This window comes from Leucoraja erinacea, chromosome 20 (assembly GCF_028641065.1).
Source record: "Leucoraja erinacea ecotype New England chromosome 20, Leri_hhj_1, whole genome shotgun sequence".
Taxonomy (NCBI): domain Eukaryota; kingdom Metazoa; phylum Chordata; class Chondrichthyes; order Rajiformes; family Rajidae; genus Leucoraja; species Leucoraja erinaceus.
In genome coordinates, this window is record NC_073396.1 from 21,246,933 (window position 1) to 21,268,653 (window position 21,721).

Below are 21,721 nucleotides of genomic sequence, written 5' to 3' on the forward strand. Positions count from 1 at the left end.
ATTGAAAGATGTTAATTTACTAAGTAAATCTTACATCCATTATTCTGAAGTTTCTAGGTCTTCAGAGCAGGAAGAATCTGAGTAATTAAACCCATCGGAAATGGAGCAGGTGCAGAACTTGAGATAAATGTACTCTTGTGGCCTTGATAGATGTTATTTTAACGGCAGTGCATCCACAAGTGCAGGTTAAATGCTCTGGCTACATGTGGAACTTAATAAGTTGTTATATTGAGTTGAACGCTGTTGCTGTCATTGTGTATTTAGCTTTCTCCGGGCCATCTACTCATTGCTCCCTCATCCATAAAATAGTGCAGGAGATGAACAGGCCCTTCGGCCCGCAGTGTCTGTACCGAACTTTATCAACACCAACTCTTAACTGCCTCCACATAATCAATATCCTTGTATTCGCTGGATATGCATATTCAAAACAAAACTAATACACCAGTTACACCAGATAGAGTGATGAAGGTGGTGTACAGCATACCTGCCTTCGGTTGACATCCCAATTTCAGTTGTATGCAACTTTGGCTGTCACATATGTGCTGTTCTGATTACCACATTAGGTGGTTGTAAAGACTTTGAAGAGGGTGCAGAAAGGGTTATCGGGTTGTTGCCTGGACTACAATGTATTACCCATTAGGAGAGGTTGGCTTGTTTTCTCAGGAGCATCCGAGGCTGAGGGAAATCTGATTAAAATTAAGTGTGGCATAGATAGGATAGAGAGGGTATTTTTTCCCGGGGAGGAAATGTCCTATACTGGATTGCAAAGCTTTAAAGTGACGGGAAAAGTTTAAAGGAGATTTACAAGACGAGTTTTATTTTACAATGAGTGGTGGGTGCTTGGAACGCATTGCCAGGGAAAGTGGTAGAGCAAACTATGTCTGTGGAGTGTGGGAGAAAACCAGAACACCCAGAGAAAACATATGCGGTCACAGGGAGAATGTGCAAACTCTGTGCAGACCGCACCTGTAGTCAGGATAGAACCAGGGTCTCTGGTGCTTTAAGGCAGCAAGTAAGGCACCACTGCGCCACCGTGCCGGCCTATTAGATGTTCTTTAATGCCACCTTTTCTTCATGGGACAGATGCGTGTGGGATCACGCCATGCTGCAGAGACTTTAATGAAGGAGTGTAGACTGGTGCTTTGTGCTTTATTGAGGTGTCATTAAACTGGAGGCTCATCTGATGCTCAGCTGGATGAGAGATCCAGTGGCATTATTTCTGAAAATAATTTTCCACGGGGTCCTGGCCAATATATATCACTGGGAGATGATGATATATGGCTGTGCATTGTAAAGTGCAGCCTGTTGTCGACTAAATTATTCATAAAATGCATTGACAAACCTAAACAAATGGATATGCAAGATGATAATAAAAGCAAATGTATTATTTCCTGTAGTAATAAATTGCAGGTATTTTAAAACCTATATAGCGTGTTTGTAGCAGGGTTGAAGAGATCAAAGCTGTAAAAAAACCAAAAAAAAACCCACAAGTTGCTGGAGTAACTCTGGGTCAGGCAGCATCTCTGGAAAACATGTATAGGTAATGTTTCAAGTTGGGACCTTTCTTCAGTAGGATTCTGGTGGGGGAGGGAAGAGAGCTGGGTTAGGATAAAGCCTGGCTTTTTTTGAAGAAGGGTCCCAATGTGAAACATCACCCATCCATGTTCTCCAGAGATGCTACCTGACCCACTGATTTACTCCCAATGTTTTATGTCATTTTGTTTGGAAACTATCATCTGCAGTTCCTTGTTAACTGGGAGAAAAAGATTTTGGTGAACACAGGTCGGTATGCAAAGGGCATTTCTTTAGGATAACTGGCAAAAAAATAACCGGGGAACATGATCCTTTCTGCGGTAAGCTTTGGATTGCAAGAGCAATGGCAAGATAATGTTCACAAGGCAATTGATTAAACATTTGAAGTAGCATATGGGAAAGAGCTGGGGCAGGTCTGGCAGACGAGAAGGGCCTCCTGTGCTTTGCGATTCTCATAAAGGTGACTTTCTATTGAGGTGAACACAGGTGTGTACATTGGGCATTCAGAAGGCTAAATTTGTAGCTGTACAGCTAACACCTAGTTCTGCTTATCAAGACAATGTGACATTGGAACCAATGCGAACGGAACACATGCACGGGTGTGAGCGTAGCAGCTGTGCAGTAGGAACAGAGCCAAACACCCGCCTCAGAATCTCCTTGTCAATTTAAATTTCATTATCAAAGGCAAACTAGGGCTATTTACCCACTTTTTTCAACAAAAAAGCAGAGCGTGTGTCAACTTTTGTAGATTTTCATAACATCCAATTCTGCCAGTAACATCAAAACCAGTGTGGAAACAGACCCACCGATTCCGCGCCAAGTAGCGATCCCCGCACACTAGCACTATCCACTCAGGACAATTTACCAAAGGAAATTAACCTACAAACCTGTATGTCTTTGGAGTGTGGGATGAAACCGGAGCACCCGGAGAAAACCCACACTGGTCGTAGGGAGAACGTACAAACTCCGTACAGACAACACCTGTAGTCGGGTTCGAACCCGGGTGTATGGTGCTGTTAGACAGTAGCTCGACTGCTGCGCCACTACGTACGTCATGTATAGGTTTTTTGTTGAGTGGATAGCAAACGACAAAAATGCTGTACGTTAGTATACGTGACAATAATAAATAAATTTACACGGTTTAGTTATTACAACATTTAGGACTATTTTCCCCATTTACTTGCTAGTAAATCTGATTTGTGTTGATCTTTTCACCTACTGCTAAGATCTGATGGGTGGTGTGTAAAACCCTAAACTTTATCAGACTAGACACCGCAACTTTCATTAATTCCCTTGGAGACAGCAAGCTTGATGCCATGTTACATTAGCTACCTTACATCTTTACTCATTTCAATGCATGTTTTTCACTGACGTTGAAGGACTTAAGTGCTTTACCGCAGTTTTTCCCTTCCCTGATGTACTCCTCCGTGTCATAAAGCTCAGGAAACTTTGCTGAGAGGCATATTTAGAACATCTAGATCGGTAATGCAAGAAATGTGGAGATTAACGATTGGGAAGATTAAATAATCTGAAGCGATGGTTTAGTCCATCAAGTAATGGTTTAAAAGGCACATATATTCTCCTGGGATGGTGATTAACACGAGGGAAAAGAATAACATTAATGCGGCATACAACAAAGTTCTTTGTGGTCGATGAAGTACTATTGAAAGAGGGTCACTCTTGTTTTAGTTTTTAGTTTTGGAGATACAGCACGGAACCAGGTCCATCGACCCACTGAGTCCACATCGACCATCGGTCATCTATTCACACTAATTCTATGTTATCGCACTTTCTCATCCACTCCGTACACATTGGGGCCAATTTACAATTTACGAGGGCCAATTAGCCTGCAAACCCGCATGTCCTTGAGATGTTGGAAGGAACCAGAGCACCCGGAGGAAACCCATGTGGTCACAGGGGGATCTTGTAAACTCCACACAGGCAGCCCCCAAAGTCAGATTCGAACCCGGGTCTTTGGCACTGTGAGGCAGCACTGCTGAAAGAAAGGAATTGCTTGATCTTCCTAAAGCTTGCAGATTGTATGCAATGTTTGATAGCAAACTTTCAAAGCAGTGAGAATAATTAACGGCCACTTGCCTATCAGTGAAGCTTTGTACTGTTGTAATTTTAAGTGTTGTTTTCTTTCTCTCTGTTTCTAGGAAGCAGCGAAGATGGAGAAAAGGACTGAATGACAACTGCGAAGGAAGGTGCTTTGATTTTTTTTTCCTCCACTGTATCTGAACGTCTGACAGACCAAGCCAGCTCAGATTTACAGTAAGATGGATAAATCAACCAAATGCTTTCCACAAAATTGAAATGGGTCTGTGCACAAAAAGGGATAACATGGTTGTATTTCTATCCATGTTCTACTAAAAGTTTGTTCTGGCTGGACAGTGTTCAGTGTCACATCAGTGGAGGTCTGTGTTAAGACCTTGAACAAGCCATGGATACAACTCTTGGAAATCCCCTGTTGAATTCCTTGTAACTTTATGGATGGTTTCACTTTGGCAGACATAGGATTATTAACTATCCACTAATTTTTTTTTGTCCCAGTTAAAGTACTGTAATGAAGAATTGAAAAGAGATTTTACCTGCAGTTTTCTGTATAAAGTGTTGTATTTCAACCCGTAAACGCTTGCTTTTTGTTCCAGAGAAAAGGATGATCGATTTCATGATATACATCTAAGGTGCAATGAGGTTTGAAAATATGTTTTATTTCCGAATGTGCATTCTGTAAAATGCATCTGATGATTTTATGTTTCTCCGGTTATGTAGTTGAACTGCCTGTCACCGCAAAGGCAAATTTCCTATCCAATATGGCAGTCCTGGTTTCCAGTAGGAATATAAATGCAATGACCAAAAATTGTTTTGATAATTCAATTGGGTTCCGAACAGTGTCTCTTTAAGAATACCTCGTTTCAGATTGGGCCACAGGATATATGCACAGCAATAATAGATTGCAAAGTGTTTAAACTAGCCTGCCAACCACTGGATAAAGCCAGTGATGCAGCTGAACTATTCATACTTTCAACACTACTCATGCCCCCACACATGTGACAGGTATTTACCAATTGTTTTGTAAACCCTTAAAAAAATTTAAATAAAAATGTAAAAGTTCAGATATAACTTCACTGACTATTGTGGGACATATATTCCATAAGGTTGTTGAGGCCAGTGTGAGTTGTGTTTTCAGGCACTTTATAAAACAAATGATTACTTGGACCCACGTTGTAGCCCAGAGTCCTGAAGTGGTCACTTCTCGACTTGCCTGTGGCTCTCAGCAGATGGTACTGCTCTGTCTCTAGGACGTATCCACAACACACTAATATTGGAATTCAGAAATCGAAAGTTATTGCCTGAACAGTGATGTATAAGGTTGTTGTGCAGAATCAGGATTGTCTCACCAATCGAACAGTGACCTTCTAGGAGCAAACATTGCAGAGAAGATAGGAAAAGATTTGGCTTCCCAAGTGTAGCGTTGGGTGACTATTCAAAGGAATGAATCCCAGCTACCATTCAAATATATTGAGATCTTCAGTTATAAAGCATGTTTCATTTCAGTTTTTCTTCAGCTGCTTGTTTTTATTACTAAATGTGGAGATGTGCTCATCAATACCCGGGGGCCAGCAAGATTTGCTGGTACTTTATCCACATTGGCATAGGAAGCATTGGACAACTCTTATGGTCGAATCCGTCACCGCCGGTCCTGTAACTTGGTGTCCATGTTGCGCTGGGAGTTACTCCTTAGCAATTGTGAGCCCCTGACAGATAGTCTAGGTCCAAGGCTGCTTGTACTAACAGATTATTGTGTAGGATAATACCAGAAATAGTCCTCAGCTGTTTAGTTCAGTGTTTTTAAGTACATAAACAGTAACTGGTTTGGGAAACATTACATTTTGCACATGGAATGTTTTATTAATTGCTAAATGAACTTTTAAAATAAACCTTGAAAACTGGACATAGGAGCATTGCCCTGCAGCAGCGGGCTCTGGCATGGTTGCTGTGGTGATGCTTCATTCAGGGGAATGCATTCACTGCTCCCTTGACTAGTGATCCCGCCAGCTCCTTTGCACTTATTTGGATTGCTCCATCTGAAAATTTGCACCAGGTTAAAAATTCCCCTAGTTGTTAGGTTAGGTACTGATTGTAACTGGAATTAATTAGTGCCTCCACAATGCACAAACCACCTGTCATAATAGAACACCAGTTCTCTGTCCAAAATATACTTCCCTGCTGCAAATCATCCCGTTCTCATGCATTAATTCAAGGAAATAACATTTACAATCTATGAATGATTACTCGAATGTTGTGCTTGACATATTTAAAAGATCGCAGACGAACAACAAAATACAGTCTGTTGATTCTGTATTTGCATGTGGCTCCAGAACAGGATCTAGCCTTGTGGTGACCTTGTGGTTTGCTGAATGGCTGATTAGATGAGCTCAAACACTTTGTATTGGGACTGCAGGTGAGTCCTAACAAGTCGATCAGAAATGATGGAAAGATAGAAAGCATGGTATGAATACTGACTGGGAACTGCCTCTCACCAACTCCCATTACACAACCTGTACCTCCTCTGTTGCGAAAGAATACTCCACTACACTTGAGGTTACCAGTCAAATTCTAACCTAAAACGTGCAGTCTTTGCTGGTATTGCTAGCTGTGCAATATTTTAACCTTGCACACAATTCCTTTAATGATTGTTGGTAGTTGTGAGCTGCCATTAATAAAAGCAGCTCAAAGATAGTGTTTAGGTGGATAATGCTCTTCATTCTGTATTCTAATGCAAACTCATGTTCTCTCTTAGACACACAAAGCTGAAGTAACTCGGCGGTTCTGAGTTGAGATCCTCCAGCTTTTTGTGTCTATCTTTGGTGAAAACCAGCATCTGTAGTTCCTTCCTACACCTCATTTTCCCTCTTGGTTGCCGTATTTTCCCAGTGCTAGTCAATTGGTCTGTTGGCCGATTACTTGACAGATGTTTATGGAAATGGCAAAAAGTAATTTTCAAGAAAGAATGGTGTAACACTTTGAACGTCGCCTTCTCTGCTCAAAGCAGATAACGAACAAACCGGTCGGCCAAACTCCGGCAGGTGGATGTGCTTGAGCATTTCCCCCCGCCATAAGCAGTCTCTATATCCCGCCCAGCACACCGTGAAAGTTAGCGTTGCTTCCATGTCCCCGTTACCTTGTCAGGCTTGTCCAGAACTGTACAGCTGTTGGGCCATTTTGTTTATAACTGTACACTTAGTTCCTAACTCCAGCTGCACCGAATGTTTTCAGAGTTCAATGCTGAAGATAGCCTGCATAATCGCTATCATATTATAAAGCAAAGTGCAAATAATCAGCCTTGGTGTGCAGAAGGTGTTGCCATAGCACTGCACATATCTGAGACTTTTTAATCGATGAAACGTTTTGGCCAGTCCTGTAAATGTAAACCTTTGGAATGTGTTTCAATGATCGAAAACAGCATGTTCCTCGCAAAATATTTTTTCTTAGGGTTCATTCTTGAAGATAACTTGTAAATATTGAAGACTTCCTCCTCCCCACCTGTAATCCCTCCTTAAACCTAAAGTTGTGTATAGTATTTTTGTTCCCTGTAGCCTATTCTACCTTATTTTGAATAGAACTAAATTGTTGATGGAAATATCAGATCATTTTGTGCAATGCATTGCTTTATCTTGCACAGTTGAAGTGTAACTTAATGTTTGATGGTACTGGATGTATATAAATGTTTAATTTTGTCTGTAAATGGGAGATGATGTAACAAAGTCATAGGCACAAGGTTTTCTTTTGTAATTTAATAAAAAAGATATATGAAATTACTGATTACATATCACAGTTAATAAAGAAAATCAGGTCACTGTTCATGAAATATGTACATTTTGATATGTAATATTTTTACTTTGATTTCCATGCATAGTGTAATTCGATAAATTGTTTGTAATTTAAATGCACTATGGATATTTAATATTCAGAATAAAGTCAAATGAATTAATTTACATGGTTGTGTATTTCTGACTTCCTTTCTCTTTGTTATGGTTGAGCTTTTAAAGGGCCTGTCCCACTTGGGCGACATTTTCGGCGACAGCCTGAAAAGAGGTGGTCGCGTCGTGATGAGTGGTGACGCATTGTAGTGACGCATGTAGTGACGCATGGTGTCTCTGCCGCCCCTCGATTTTGGAATGTTCAAAATCCAGGGGCGACATCTGGCAGTCTCATCATGTCCTGCGCCCTGTCACACTGTCACCTATGCTGTCCCACAGGTGACGTCCGGTTAGGGTTAGGGACCACAGATGGGCTGTAAAATATTCTTCCTTCAATGCATGGATTTTAAACATGAATATATTAAAATTAATATATTAAAAATCAATTGTGCAAATGAAAAGATGTCTGAGTCATTCAGTTTTATTTACAGATGTATTGGTCCACTTCCAGATCCAATCACCGTCACTAACTTTTCACAGGGATGGATTCAGTGAATCCCCTCCACCCCCCTCTTCCCCCCCCCCCCCCCCCCCTGCCCCATCCCTCCTTCTCCTTCTCCACTCCTCCTCCCCCCACCCTTCCTCTCTCCCTCTCTTCCTCCCCTTCTCCTCGCTACACTCTTCTCCCCCCACCCACTCCACTCCCCTCACAACTCCTTCTCCCTTTCTCCCTCCCTTCTCCCATTATCCAACCACCCCCCCTCCATTTTCCACAACGCCCCCCATTTGTGGACCCAGCCTGTAAGAGCTAAATCCCACTAATAGTACCACCTCGCCTTGCTTCAAACTGTGTGATGGGTATTTGGACTCGGTGGCCGGAGCAGGTGGATGGCACTGGTACATTGACAACATTGTCTGTACCCAGTGGAAAAGCCCGCTGCCTCTGGGGGGTTGGAGAGACCATTGGAAGAGAGATCTGCCCTCTGGGACAATTCGTGGCCAACAGTTTAGGTCCCATGAGGAGCAGGCAAAACATTGGGGGTTCGAGTCCAACTCCTGGGGCCGCTGTGTCACATTTAGTTTTGAGATAAAGTGCCGTTCGGCCCACCTGGTCCGCACCAACCAGCGATCCCTGCACATAACACTATCCCCCACACGCAAGGGACAATTTATACTTATACCAAGCCTATCAACCTACAAACCTGTGCGCCTTTGGAGTGCGGGAGGAAGCCCTAACCCTAACCGGGCATCACCCGCAGGACAGCAAACGTCATTGTGTATGTCGTACAACTATGGGCGTCAGTCACTGATGCTCGCAGTCGCCGAAAAAATCGCAAAGTGGGACAGGCCCTTAACTCTGCCTTCATTTCTATTATCAGACCGTTTTTGATGTCCATCTAAATGGGCAATACAAACACGACAAACAGTGGTTTCATTTGTAATGCAAAGAGTACAGCTGCCAAGTTTTTCTTCTTATCTGTCTTTGATAACAGCTATGTGGTTATTCAAAACATACTTGTATTCTGAAACTGGTTTTCTAAGTATTAAAACTTGCATGGGCAGTACCTTAATCCTAAATTGACTTGCAAACTAGTCTCATCAATAATTAAACTGGTAAGTAAGATGACAGCGACTGTTACCATATATTTGCTTGTTCAGGTACTGTTCAAAAAGAACGTGAATAATTTTGCTCCATTGGGAAGCCCTTGTCATTTGCATACCTGATGAGCGACACTCAAAGCAGATGCTCTTCTTCTGAGCCCTGTCACGATAAGCGATCGTCTGTGTAAGCAAGAGACAGAGGAACATATTCAAACTTTTCAAAACCTTGGGGGCAGGGGAAAGAACACAGTCTCCCACTCACCATTAGACATCCTGGTCTCAGAGTGGCTGCACACAAGCCCAGTATGAGGCATGAACACACCATCTCCCAAATTAACAGGATTGGAGGGCATTAGTTACAATGCGTGGTTGTACAAACCTGGATTGTTTTCTCGAGAGTGGGAGATTCAGGGGAGACCTGATTAAAGAATATAAAATTATGAATGGCATGGATAGGATAGAGGATCACAACCTTTTTCTCCCAGGGTGGAGATATCAAATACTTGAGGGGATAGCAGAGTGAGACACATGAAGTATGAGATATGGATGGAAGAGGTTACGCGGAGAAGGCAGAAAATTTAGGTTCAGAAAGAAAAATAGATCAGCCAATGACAGAAGCTTCGATGAGCCAAATGGCCCAATTCTGCTCCGATGACTTACAAAGGGTGTGAATTGTGAAAGGAATGAGGGAGAAGGGGAGAAATGGGTGCAAATCCAGATGGGGCACAGGGAAGGGGGGGGGGGGGGGGGGGGGGGGTTGTCAGTCGGTTAGTTTCCTGAAATTGCAGAATTCAATGTTCATAGCGTTCGGTTGCAAGCTACTCAAGCAGAACGTGAGGTGCTGCTCCTCCAGTTTGCACATCAGCTCGGTGTTGGTGAGCACCCGACCCCATCTCAGCTGCCTGCCAGTCATGATGCCAGCATCAGGACTGGAGACAGCCAAGGTCTTCAGCTGCAGAAGCAGTGCAAAGCAATCAACAAGTATACAGTGCCCTCCAGAATGTTTGGGACTAGGTGCTGAGAGCTCTCTTATACCTGCATTAAGGAGGCAATTAAACACACCTGCACAATTACGAACGCCTGTGAAGCCATGTGTCCCAAATATTATGGTGCCTTGAAATGGGGGGGCTATGTGTAAACACTGCTGTAATTTCTATGTGGTGAAACCAAAATGTATAAAAGTGGCCTTTATTAAAAGCTGACAATGTGCACTTTAACCACATGTGATTTTTTTTAAATTACAAATCTCAAATCGTGGAATACAGAGGCAAATAAGTAAATGGTGGGTCTTTGTCCCAAGCATTATGGAGGGTACTGTAGCAAGGGCTGAGGACCGGCATAATGAGTCTTCCTCATAGACATCTATAAATTTATAATTGTCTTTAATAAATGCATTGCAGTAATTTGTCTGGTACAATCTCCAGACTAAATGGATAACCAAGTGGTTTTGTGGAAATGTTGGAGGGTGAGGGTGGATACAAGAAAGGTCCTATGAGAAGAGATTTCATCGTACAGGTCCACAACTTCCCACACTGACTGGCTGGTACCTCGACCCCTTCGAGGCCGTGACCTCTGTTGCTCCGGCAAAATGGATAATTCAGAAAGGGACAGAGGGAAGCTGCAAATTAAACTGGAGGCACAAGAACGGCAGAGGCTGGAATCTTGAGCAAAGCAGGGCAGCATAGCTGGTAGAGCTGTTACCTTACAAAGCCAGTGATCCAGATCCATTCCTGACCTCTGGTGCTGTCAGTGTGGAGTTTGCAAACCCAGATTTCCCTGTGACCTCGTGGGTTTCCTCTGGGTGCTCTGGTTTCCTCTCACATCCAAAGAACGTGGGGTTGTAGGTTAATTGGTCTCTGTAAAATAAAATTGCCCCTATTGTGTAGGGAATGGATGACAAGGTGGGACACAGAGAACCAGTGTAACCAGGTGACCGATGGTCGGCAAGACTCAGTGGGCCAAAGGGTAGGTTTCCATGCTGAATCTCTAAACTGGCTGTTTCTTGTGCTGTACTGTTCTATACTAAACGAGATGCTGGAGGAACTCAGCAGGTCAGGCAACATCTGTGGAAGGAATGGACAGACGACTAAGACAGCCTGAAGAACGGTCCCGACCCAAAACGTCGCCTGTCCATTCCCTCAACAGATGCTACCTGACCCGCTGAGTTCCTCCAGCACTTTGCGTTTTGCTCATGGTTCCAGCATCTGCAGTTCCTTGCTCGCCATTTAAACTGCTCAGGCAGCCCGGCAGCGGGTGAGAGCGGGAGAACCGGCCTCGAACCAGGGTGCAGGAGGAACTGAGATCCTGTTTGCGGAGCCGTGAATCCGCCCCTCGGCTCTCCCATTGGAAGAGGTTAAAGGGATACGTGTACAAAACGGAGCCTGCAGAAGGTACTCCTGATGCCAGTGCACTCACACGCTGGATACCCCTCACCTCCACTCTCCATCCCTGCTCCAGGTAAGTGACAACAATCCCCCAAAGATTGACTCTCCGCTGAAAGTGATCTTAGATCCCGATGCTGGCGATTATTAATCAGTTTCTATACTTGCTCGTGAAGCCGTTTGAAAGTCTGGTTTGGTCTCTGCTTAAAACTGTTGAAGTTTCAAAAAAAAGTGCGATAATGGAATCGTTTTGAACAAGTGAACGAAAAGAGCAGGCAGGCATCTCCAGTAAACGCCGTTAATTACCTTAAAGTTCGGGAACGGTGAGAGATAATGAAAGGCAACGGGATAAAATATTACTATAATTATCAGCGATGCTGCAAATAATATGAAGTTCCCGAAAATGTGTATAATTGCTCCCTTTCCTTGAAATGCCTCACACAGTCCCAAGTTTTCATTTGGGGAAAATGCACTACAATTAAGTTTGCATTTGGGGGGTGTGTACCTGGTCCAAGGATTTACATCAGCGGAAAATGATCCTCGTCCAAATTTACCTTCGCTGAATATGGACAATAACAAAAATTGGGGGAGGGAGCGGAGGAACGTACCGTGTCTACGGGGTTTCATTAGGGGAAACTGCACTTGCGGTTGGGGGGGAAATGCACTCGTTCGTCCAAGGGTTTATATTTTCGGAAAATGCACCTCGTCCAAGATTTTGCATTTGGAGGAAATGCATCGTGTCAAATAGTTAGCATTTGGAGGAAAATGAACCTCGTTCAAGCATTAACATTAGCGGGAAATGAACCTCGTCCAAAAGTTTACCTTTGTGGGAAATGCACCATGTTCAAGAGTTTGTATTTGGGGGGTAAATGCGTCGTGTCCAAGACAAATTTGACAAATTGCAATTGTTTGGTGTTTATTTTGCAGCCGGTTCCCACGCTTTGGTTACAATTGACCAGCGGCTCACGGGCGATGCAACGGAGCGGCGCGGAGCAGCGAGGGCCGAGAGGATGAAGTCGCAGCCGCCCTTGGCCGCCCGCTGCTCGGCCATGGAGCTGCACCTGAAGGCGGCCTGCACCTGCCGGAGGCGGAGCCGCTCGGCGCTGTCTTGTGCCCTGCGCGTGCCCGGGGGCGCGGGAGGAGGCGGCGGGAGCGGGAGCGGGAGCGCGCGTTCCCGCGGCCGGCGGCGCGCACCCAGCGCCCGCGAGCGCAACCTGCGCCGCATCGAGAGCAACGAGCGCGAGCGGCAGCGGATGCACAACCTGAACCGCGCATTCCAGGCGCTGCGCGAGGCGGTGCCGCACGTCGAGGCCGATCGCAAACTGTCCAAGATCGAGACCCTCACTCTGGCCAAGAACTACATCGAGTCGCTCACCTCAACCATCTTGGGCATGACCAAGGAACACCCGCCTCCTCCCGGCCGCCAGGGGGCGCAACGTCCGCCTCCTCCCGGCCGCCAGGGGGCGCAACGTCCGCCTCCTCCTCCCGCCCGCCAGACTGAGAGCCGATTGACTCCTCCTCCTCCTCCCGTCCGCCAGGTGGAGCTGCCATCTGCGTCGTCGCGACCTCCCGGCCGCCAGGGGGTGCAGCGGCCGCCCCTGAAGAGTCCTCCTCCCGGCCGCCAGGGGGAGCAGCGGGCGCCTCCCACACGCCCTGGGCGGGCGGCTCGAGCCGCGATGGAGGACGAGGACGACGACGACGACGACATTAATTCAGCCGACGGCAGCAGCCCGCCCCGACGCTGCTACCAGCTCCACTGAGGTCCCTCTGAACAAAGGTGGGCTGGAGGAGTAGAGGCCCCGCTTCACACCGCCGCTGGCCGCCTCCTCTCCACAGCCCGCGGGTCTCCCCGTGGAAGCGCTGGGAAGGGGAAGCTCCTGGCCCGGGCTCGACGCTACTCCAGCCCCGGGGGGGGGGGGGGGGGGGCTGCGGCGGTGAGGGAGTTCCAGGCGGCTTCACCCGGATTTCTACCCTCTTAGGAAGGCCCCATGTACCTGGAAGAGACGGGCCGTGGACCCGCCGAGTGGGTGGAGATGTCTCCATGTGTTTTATTACTACTATTGCAGTGTTTCATGTGGATAGGTGGGGAAGTGTCAGAGTTTGTCAATCAACCTGGTCTGAAGAAGGATCCCACCCCGAAACGTCGCCTCTTTTCCCCACCGCAGATGATGCCCGGCCCGCCGAGTTCCTCCAGAACCCTTGTATTTAAGTTAAAATTACAGTGTGTATTTCGCGGGTGCGGCAGCATCTATGGATCATCTCCTTCGCTCCATAGATGTTGCCGCATCCGCTGAGTTTCTCCAGCATTTTTGTCTACCTTCGATTTTCCAGCATCTGCGGTTCCTTCTTAAACAGTATGTATTTGGCACCGGGTCTGAGCCTCAAGCTCCCACGAAGATAAGAGTTGGCTGATGAAAGTGGCTGCAAAATGGACAGCAGTAGATAGATTCCAATTACTGCCTTATAGGAGATAACGTTCGCACATTTAAAGTCAATTGGAGGCCAATTGTCATTGATGTCAATTATGAATGAGCATTCCAATAATTGCACAATGATTATGCACAGGCAGATAAGAATTGGTCTGGGCATCATATTTGACACAGATATTGTGGGCTGAAGGGCCTGTTCTTATACTGCGCTGCTCTATTCCATTGTTGATTGTTGCCTTCCCTTCTTGTGTTACCCACCATATTGCTGCAGCCTTTAACTAACTGCTACTGATGCAATGCTATCCCATACAATAACACTGTTCCTAATAAGGATGAAACCCACAGTGCCAAACCTAGTGTTAGTGGAACTCAGTGGGTCAGGCAGCATCTTGGGAGGGATGGACAGATAATGTTTCAGGATCAGGACCCTTCTAAAGTCCCTCCTTATATGCTGCCTAACACCCAGAGTTCCTCTGTTATGTTCAAGATTCCATTATCTGCAGTTAATTGTGTGTGGATTTAAAGCTTCGTATCTCTTCACCCCCCCCACCCTTGTGGTATATCTGATGTTCCTGTCTCTGGGAGTAGAGGGGAAAACACTGATCAAGGAGTCAGCCACATATCAGACATGAGAAATAAGCAGAGTACTAGAGGAACTCAACAAGTCAGGAGTATCTGGAGGGAATGGACAGGCGATGTTTTGGGAAGGACCGTTCAGTCTGAAATGCCACCTATCTAATTCCCTCTCCAGATTCTGCCTGGCTCCCTGAGTTACTCCACCACTTTGTTTTTTTTTCCTATATTTCAGCATCTGCAGTTCCTTGCGTCACTAACAGACATGAGAGGTTTCACTTTGTCGTGAACTTTTTGCAGTTGCAATATGTGGGAGATAGCTTGCTTTCTGGGCTCTTATTGTGTATGAAGTGCAGTAGGTACCATTGCAAGTTAAAACTATTAGCACAAAACCAAAACAGGGCCTTAGAGATTACTGCAAAAAGTAATAATTAGAAATGTTTAAAGGGCATCTGCTACTAACTCCATGACCTGGAGGGTAATAGGTTGTTGGAGATTGCTAATTAAAGGGGCTGCTCCTACACCTCTAGCTTCATTTCACCTCTGTGCTTTTAGCAAAACCCAAAAAGCTGGAGGAACTCATGGGTTAGGCAGCATCTGTGAAGGGTCCTGACTGGAAACATCTGTCCATTCCCTCCACGGATGCTGCCTTATGACTGAGTTCCTCTAGCAATTTGTGTTTTACTGTGCTTTTATATTACCCACTTTAGCACAGTGGGTGGATGCAATGTGAGATATTCTCACTAGACCAAATTTTAAAAAGCAATCAGGTGGAGGTTGCTTGTGCAGATTGCACATTCCTGTCTTAGTCAGGAGCGGGATCACTTGGCATTTGCCAGGAAGCACGGCCTTCCTTTTATGATTTTTTGTAATATACCAGTTGTACCAGATTTATTAATGTGAATTTGCTGTGAAAATTTTGTCCAGATGACAGGAGTCCAGTCCTGTCCTTTTAATCTATCAGAATAGTTCTGGTGCTCTACAGAGTTTAACAGTTAAATATCTGATCAGACCGAGGGATAGCATTAATTGATGGTTCTGACTATTTTGGCCTTTGTCACATTTAATAAACTCTCCCTGTCTGCAATAGATTATCGATCAGCATTAATGATAGTTGCTAATCTCTTGACTGCTATGTAGCCTGGGCGTTAACCCATTTACAGTGGAATGATACTGGCTTCTTATGCTAGTTTGGATCATTTAAAGTTCCATTATTTAAAGGTGTTGTCAAGGTCCCTTCCCTGCCGATTGGCCTGTAATTGCAGGTTACTGTGCCATTTGTAATTTGCTTCTGTTAACAATTGGTTGGCCTGTAAAATAAACCCCAGCTCCCAGGTACTGTGCAATACAGTTGGTGATCTATCCTTTAATTAGGGATCAGTGTGCAAGTTATTTAGACTACATTTGTTCGATTTTTGCAACAAACAGAAGCCAAAAGGAAAATTGCCACCTTGTTTGACACACTATCAGAAAACAACCACAATCTTTTGCCGAGTTTCGTATATCCAAAGATTGTCGCAGGAAATAAACAAAATTCAGCCACACTGTGCATAAAGTGCCTGCCACCAATTTGGTTTGTTATGTGTGCAATGGGTAATGTGAATTTTTTTTAAAGTGACCTGTTTTAAGGTACAGATACATGTATTATTTATTTTTTAAAGACTGCTCCCTTTCTGCAAAAAACCCCAAATAACATTATTTAAGTTTATATTTTTAACTTGCATGCATTTTATTAGACATTGAAGTGACAGTCTTATTTGGGAGTGCAATGCAATATTTATATCAATAACTGACAGTTTTTAAAGAGATGAAATCTGGAAGTATCTGCTCTTAAAAATCAGAGAAACCATTAATAGGTACCTGTATGTGGAAAAGTTGAGTTGATTAAGGAGTCAGCAGGATACACAGATTTACAGCAGCATCTGATGATGTTCCTTGAAAGTGGCATCACAGGTACATGTTTAAGAAGGCTTTCAGCGCATTGACCTTCATCAGTCAGAGTATTGAGTATAGAAGTTGGGAGTTCATGTTATGGTTGATCAAGACATTGGTGAATTTACATTTAGAATATTATGTTGAGCTTCAGTCACCCTGTTATAGGAAAGATGTTAAGCTGGAAAGGACGCAGAGAAGATTTGAGGGTGTTGCCAGGACTCGAGAGCCTGAGCTATAGGGTTGGGCAAACTAGGACGTTATTCCTTCGAGCGCAGGTTGAGGGGTGAACTTATGGAGGTTCGTAAAATCATGAGGGGAATAGATAGGGTGAATGCACAGAGTCCTTTACCCAGCGTACGGGATCAAGAACCAGAGGTCATAAGATTAAGGTGAGGGGGAAAAAAATTCAATACGATCCTGAGGGGAACCCTTTTTTCTAACACAAAGGTTGGTAGGAATATGGAACCAGCTACCAGGGGAGGTAATTGAGGCATGTACTGGTTCATTTAAAAAACCCTTGGACAGGTACATGGATAGGATAGGTTCAGAGAGATATGAGCCAAACATCGGCAGGTGGGACTAGTGTAATGGGGCATATTGGTCGGCATGGGCATGAGATGGTCTTGGCATCATGCTCGGTACAGACATTGTGGCCGAAGGGATTGTTCCTGTGCTGTGAAATTGGTTGGAAGAGTGTAAAGAGAAACAGAATCCTTCCGTAGACACTTGAGAGAGAATAATTGCAGAACTATGGTGAAGAAGTGGGAGAATAGGGCCAATTCAAATAATTCTACATTGAGCTAGCATAGGCCTTTTGGGCTGGATGGCTCAATACTTTGCTGATACCAGATATTAAATGATTCAAGGGATATGGGGAAAGTGCAGGAAAATGATGATTGTGGCAAATCAGCAACAACATTGATGAACAGTAGAGCAAACTGGAGAGGCCAGATGGCTGAACCCCGCACCCATTTCAGCTGTAACTAGATCTGTTCTCCTAGGAGTGGAGAAAAACTAAGGAGGGACATGATGAAAGTGTTTTAAATAATGAGAGGTCTAGATAGAGTGGACTGGAGGAAATTTATCCCTATAGCAGTAGATAAAATTTGAGTTAATAGATTTAGGGTAAGGGGGAAGAGATTTACAGGGAATACAATGGTGACCACCTTCACCCAGAGAGTGGAGAGTACCTAGAAGGCACTACCTGAGACCATGGGTAAAGCTGGCCACTGAGTGTTTAGACGAGCACTTGAATTGGCATGGCATTACGCTATGGAGCAGGAGCTTGGAGATGGGATTAGTATGAAAAGGTGCCCTCTGGTCAGCAAGACCAAGTTGGGCTGGACGCGTACTTAAATTGTTGTTCTAATTCAAATAATTTTTCACTCTGTTTTGCATATGTGATGAGAGTATTGAGATACATGCAACAAATTCAGTATGTAAAGATGATGGAAATCGTTTAAAAAGTATTTACATATGAGCTGTTTAATAGCTTCTTGGAAATCCTTTGAGGGACTAGTAATGGGGGCTGGGGTGGAGAGTTGGTCGTTACTGTTCTCTTATGCCTTTCCAAAGTTAGGTTAGGATGCAGTTGTACTGCCAGTTGTAGACAAGTGGTGGGGCAGGTCTCGGACAAGACTGCAACTCACCACTGTAGCAGTAAGACCATTTTTCTGTAGGGTTTTAGTCACCGGTTAGTTGAGAGCATATCTGCCACTAACTAGCACACCCACCCAACCCTTGATGAGCCCTGAACACCCACCGTGTTCTTTTCAATCAGGGTGGAACCGTGATGCATTAGTTCCGGAGGCCCAGGTTCAATCCCTCTTCGAGTACTAGCAGTTTGGTGTTTGCACGTCCTTCCTGTGACTCTGCGTGTTCCCTCCCACATCCTAAGAGTGTGCTGGAACTGGCTACTATAAGTTACCCTTCGTTTAGGATCATGGCAAACAGAATCAAAGTGGCATTGATGGGCACGTGACGCTGGGCAATAAGAGGGAGATTGGGATTGTTCCTGAGGAGTCGGTGTGGATCTGGTGGCTGAAAAGATATGGGTAGAATGTTTAGTGACGGCTTAATCCCTGCTGCCTACAAGCACCAATGTTCTTGTTGTTTTAGCATGACTTCATGCAGTAAAAGCCATTGTATAATTATTTTTTTAAAGCTGTAACAATGATTTATATTTAAACTCCCTTTACGATATACAACAAAAAGTAACAAGATTTTTTTAATACGTGATATTAAAATCTGACAAGAACTACTACATTAGTAGTAGGCCGAGTGTTGAAAATCATGGTGGGAAAGGTAGATTTTAAGGAGGAAAGAGGCACGGATAAAATGTTTTAGGTGAAGACATTACTGATTGTAATGGAATGAAGAAAACCAGGGATGTGTTAGGATTGGGGAAGCACAAATGTTAGACAGTTGTCGGCTGGAGCATGGAAAGATCCAAAACTAAGCGTAGGACATGTAGAGGTTTGCAAGCTGGCTGGCAGGTCAACTGATCTGGCCAACTGCTGGAAGATTGATTGGAGCAAAAAAATGCCGATGGCTGACATCAGATGGAAACAGCAGTGGGAATGCTGAGCTGGTGATACAGCATCTGGTGGGAGAGCATGAGAATTAATGTCAAAGATCCTTTATCAGAACAGGAAAAATGAGAAAGCAAGCACTGACCTTCCCTCTATTCTCCCCAATTCACTCTACTAATTAATACACTTGTTTTCTCACTTTTCTAGTACTGATGAAGGTTCCTCTACCTGAAACACGACTGTTTCTCTCCCCACAGATGTTGTCAGATCAGTCGAATGCTTCCAGTATTTTGCTTTCTTTTCGCTTTAACATTAAATTAAGGATCAGCAGCACCACTTATACTCCCTAGTTGATACAAGTAAACCAGCACAGAACCCAGTTTTCCATTATTGTAGCATTTGTTTCAGTTTATCTCATAGGAAAGCCAAATTTCTGTGGTTCCTATACACTTTGTTCAAAAGCAAACTCACTGTATATGTTAGAAATATGGCAAGAACAGAAAGGATACAAAAGTCAGGAGAGAAAGTTAGTGTTTCACCACCAATGAGCTTTTAAAGCTGATTCCTCTCTCCATAGATGTTCATTTGGTTGTGTGTATAATGTTGAAAGTTTTTGTCCAGGTTATTGTATTTGGGAATGTATATGAGTTTCATACAGGAGGATCCCGTGGCTCCGTTAAATTAAGAGATCTCCCCAATCTTTAGAGAAATAGATTTAAATTTGTAAATGTAGGTTAGGTTGCTTTTTAAGATTCATGTAGCTGGAAAGGACGGCACAATAAACTTTCTTTTACACCTTAATAAACCAAAGAGATTTAAGTATTGTGCATTTTCACCAGTCAATTGTGATGTAAAATAATTTTCAGACAATGTTCTATTCTCACTGCTGATTTTCTGAATGTTTAAAAAAATAAAGATAGCGACAAAATGAGTAATAACTGAAACTAAAACTGTTTATGATTCTTTCATAAAAATGTCCCAATACAAATCCAATAACTAATTACCATTCTCACTCATTAGCAAAGTGAATGGAGTTGTTATTATTAACAATGGCACTCACCACTAATCTAGGCTCTGACGCCTGTTTGGGTTTCAACAGGACCACTTGGCTTCAGCCCATCCTCACACCCTTGGTCCAAACATTGACCAAATAACCTACTTCCAAACGTCAAGGCAGCATTTGATCAAGTGTGACATCACGTAGCTTGAGTACAACAAACACCAAGGTGAAAACACTCCAACAGTTGGAATTATAGTATTCACAGATAAAGGTGGTTATGCTTGTTGGATGTAAGTCTGCCTCAGAACATTTCTAGGCCCAACTATCTTCAGCTACATAAAGACAAACATCATACAGCATGGAAATAGGTCCTTCAGCCCAACTTATCCATGCCAACCAAGATGCCCCATCAAAGCTAGTCCCATTTGCTGGCATTTGGACCATATCCCTAACTACTTTCTGTCCATGTACCTGTCCAAGTGGCTTTTGAATGCTGTTAATAGTACCTGCCTCAACGACCTCCTCTGGCATTTAATTCTATATTCCTAAGTGAAAAAGTAGCCCCTCAAGGTTCCTATTAATGCTTACCCCTCTCACCTTAAGCTTATCAGCAACTTCACCAATAAGTTCTTCAGTAAGCCAGCAATGGGGATGTTCCTATGTAATCAATGTTCAATTCTATTTACAACTCCTTGGAAAACATTGCAGTCCATGCTAACCTGAATGTAGCAACACCCAGAAAACAATCCACAGCAGATGATGAGTGTTGCAGACGATGCAAAGGAGATTCATTAGGATGTTGCCTGGGTTGGAGCGTTTCAGTTGTTAGAAGAGAATGGGGAATATGAATTTCCGTGGAGCAGAGGAGGTTGGGGGGGGGAGACATGATTGAAAAATATATAACATTGAGGATCTAGTAGACTGCAGGTAACGTTTCTCAAAATTAGAGGCTGATAAAACTAGAGGACACAGACTTGGGGGAAAGGGCAAGAGATTAGAGGGGATCTGAGGAGGACCATTTCACCCAGAGAGTGGTAAGTACCTGTAAAATACAGCCCGAGAGGGTGATGTTAGCACTAGCTGACAGCATTAAGATGTTAGGTGTACAAGGCTAGAGGCTGGAAGATGGGATTAATACAGATGGATCCCCACTGGTTGGCATGGACATGGTGGGTCAAATGACCAAAAGATATGAGCAGAATTGAGCCGCCAGGCTGAGTAACCCACTGTGCCAAATGACTCATCTGCCACGTTAAATCCTTTCCAACATCTAAGGGAACAGGTCTGGAACACAACGGAATATTTTCTACTTGCGTGGCTTAACACAACTCGAACGCTACTCAAGCAATTTGACACCATCCAGAACAAACACCTGCTCGATTGTCACAACATCTACCAACCTAAATATTCATTTTCTTAACCGTATAAACACTGCAACCGCAGGGTATACCATCTACAAAATACACTGCAATTACTCCTCACAGCTACAATGACAGCCTCTCCCACACTTGGGTTCCCTGCCGTCAAAAAAGAAAAGGGTATGAGGTAAATAAGGATCACCACCGATGCAGGTCCTGCTTGTACCGTTGACTGTCCTGCCCAGAAAATATATTGTCCTTTCATTGTTAGTTAAGTTAAACATGTTCTGTATTTTGTTAATAGGACATAACTGGGCAATATTCCACATTTTTGTGTAGATGTTAGTGTAACTGTTGTAACCAGAGCATGTGGATAGAGAACAATAAATTACCAAACATCTATTGATCATAGACTTGAAACTACATATGTGCCCACAGTCTCCTATGATAGA

The 21,721-nt window shown here is 44.0% G+C and overlaps 3 protein-coding genes across 3 annotated transcripts in view; 2 read left to right on the forward strand and 1 right to left on the reverse strand.

The window, feature by feature from the left end:
* Window positions 1-5,190, forward strand: part of lmtk2 (lemur tyrosine kinase 2) — a 98,322-nt gene extending 93,132 nt beyond the window's left edge. The window contains exon 14 of the mRNA XM_055651578.1: window positions 3,693-5,190. Coding sequence (XP_055507553.1) covers window positions 3,693-3,721 — 29 coding nt within the window. The 3' untranslated portion in view covers window positions 3,722-5,190. The remainder of the gene's footprint in view (window positions 1-3,692) is intronic.
* Window positions 1-13,434, reverse strand: part of LOC129706940 (parvalbumin, thymic-like) — a 181,505-nt gene extending 168,071 nt beyond the window's left edge. The window contains exon 1 of the mRNA XM_055651613.1: window positions 13,428-13,434. Coding sequence (XP_055507588.1) covers window positions 13,428-13,433 — 6 coding nt within the window. The 5' untranslated portion in view covers window position 13,434. The remainder of the gene's footprint in view (window positions 1-13,427) is intronic.
* On the forward strand, window positions 12,266-13,372 carry bhlha15 (basic helix-loop-helix family, member a15). Its single transcript, XM_055651611.1, has one exon. The coding sequence runs from the start codon at window positions 12,313-12,315 to the stop codon at window positions 13,201-13,203; it is 891 nt and encodes a 296-aa protein (XP_055507586.1). The 5' UTR covers window positions 12,266-12,312; the 3' UTR covers window positions 13,204-13,372.
* Window positions 13,435-21,721: the final 8,287 nt, after the last annotated feature.

What these genes read in the sequence shown, in the direction of transcription:
- bhlha15 (XM_055651611.1), top strand. Translation starts at nt 12,313, where the DNA reads ATGCGTCGTGTCCAAGACAAATTTGACAAATTGCAATTGTTTGGTGTT.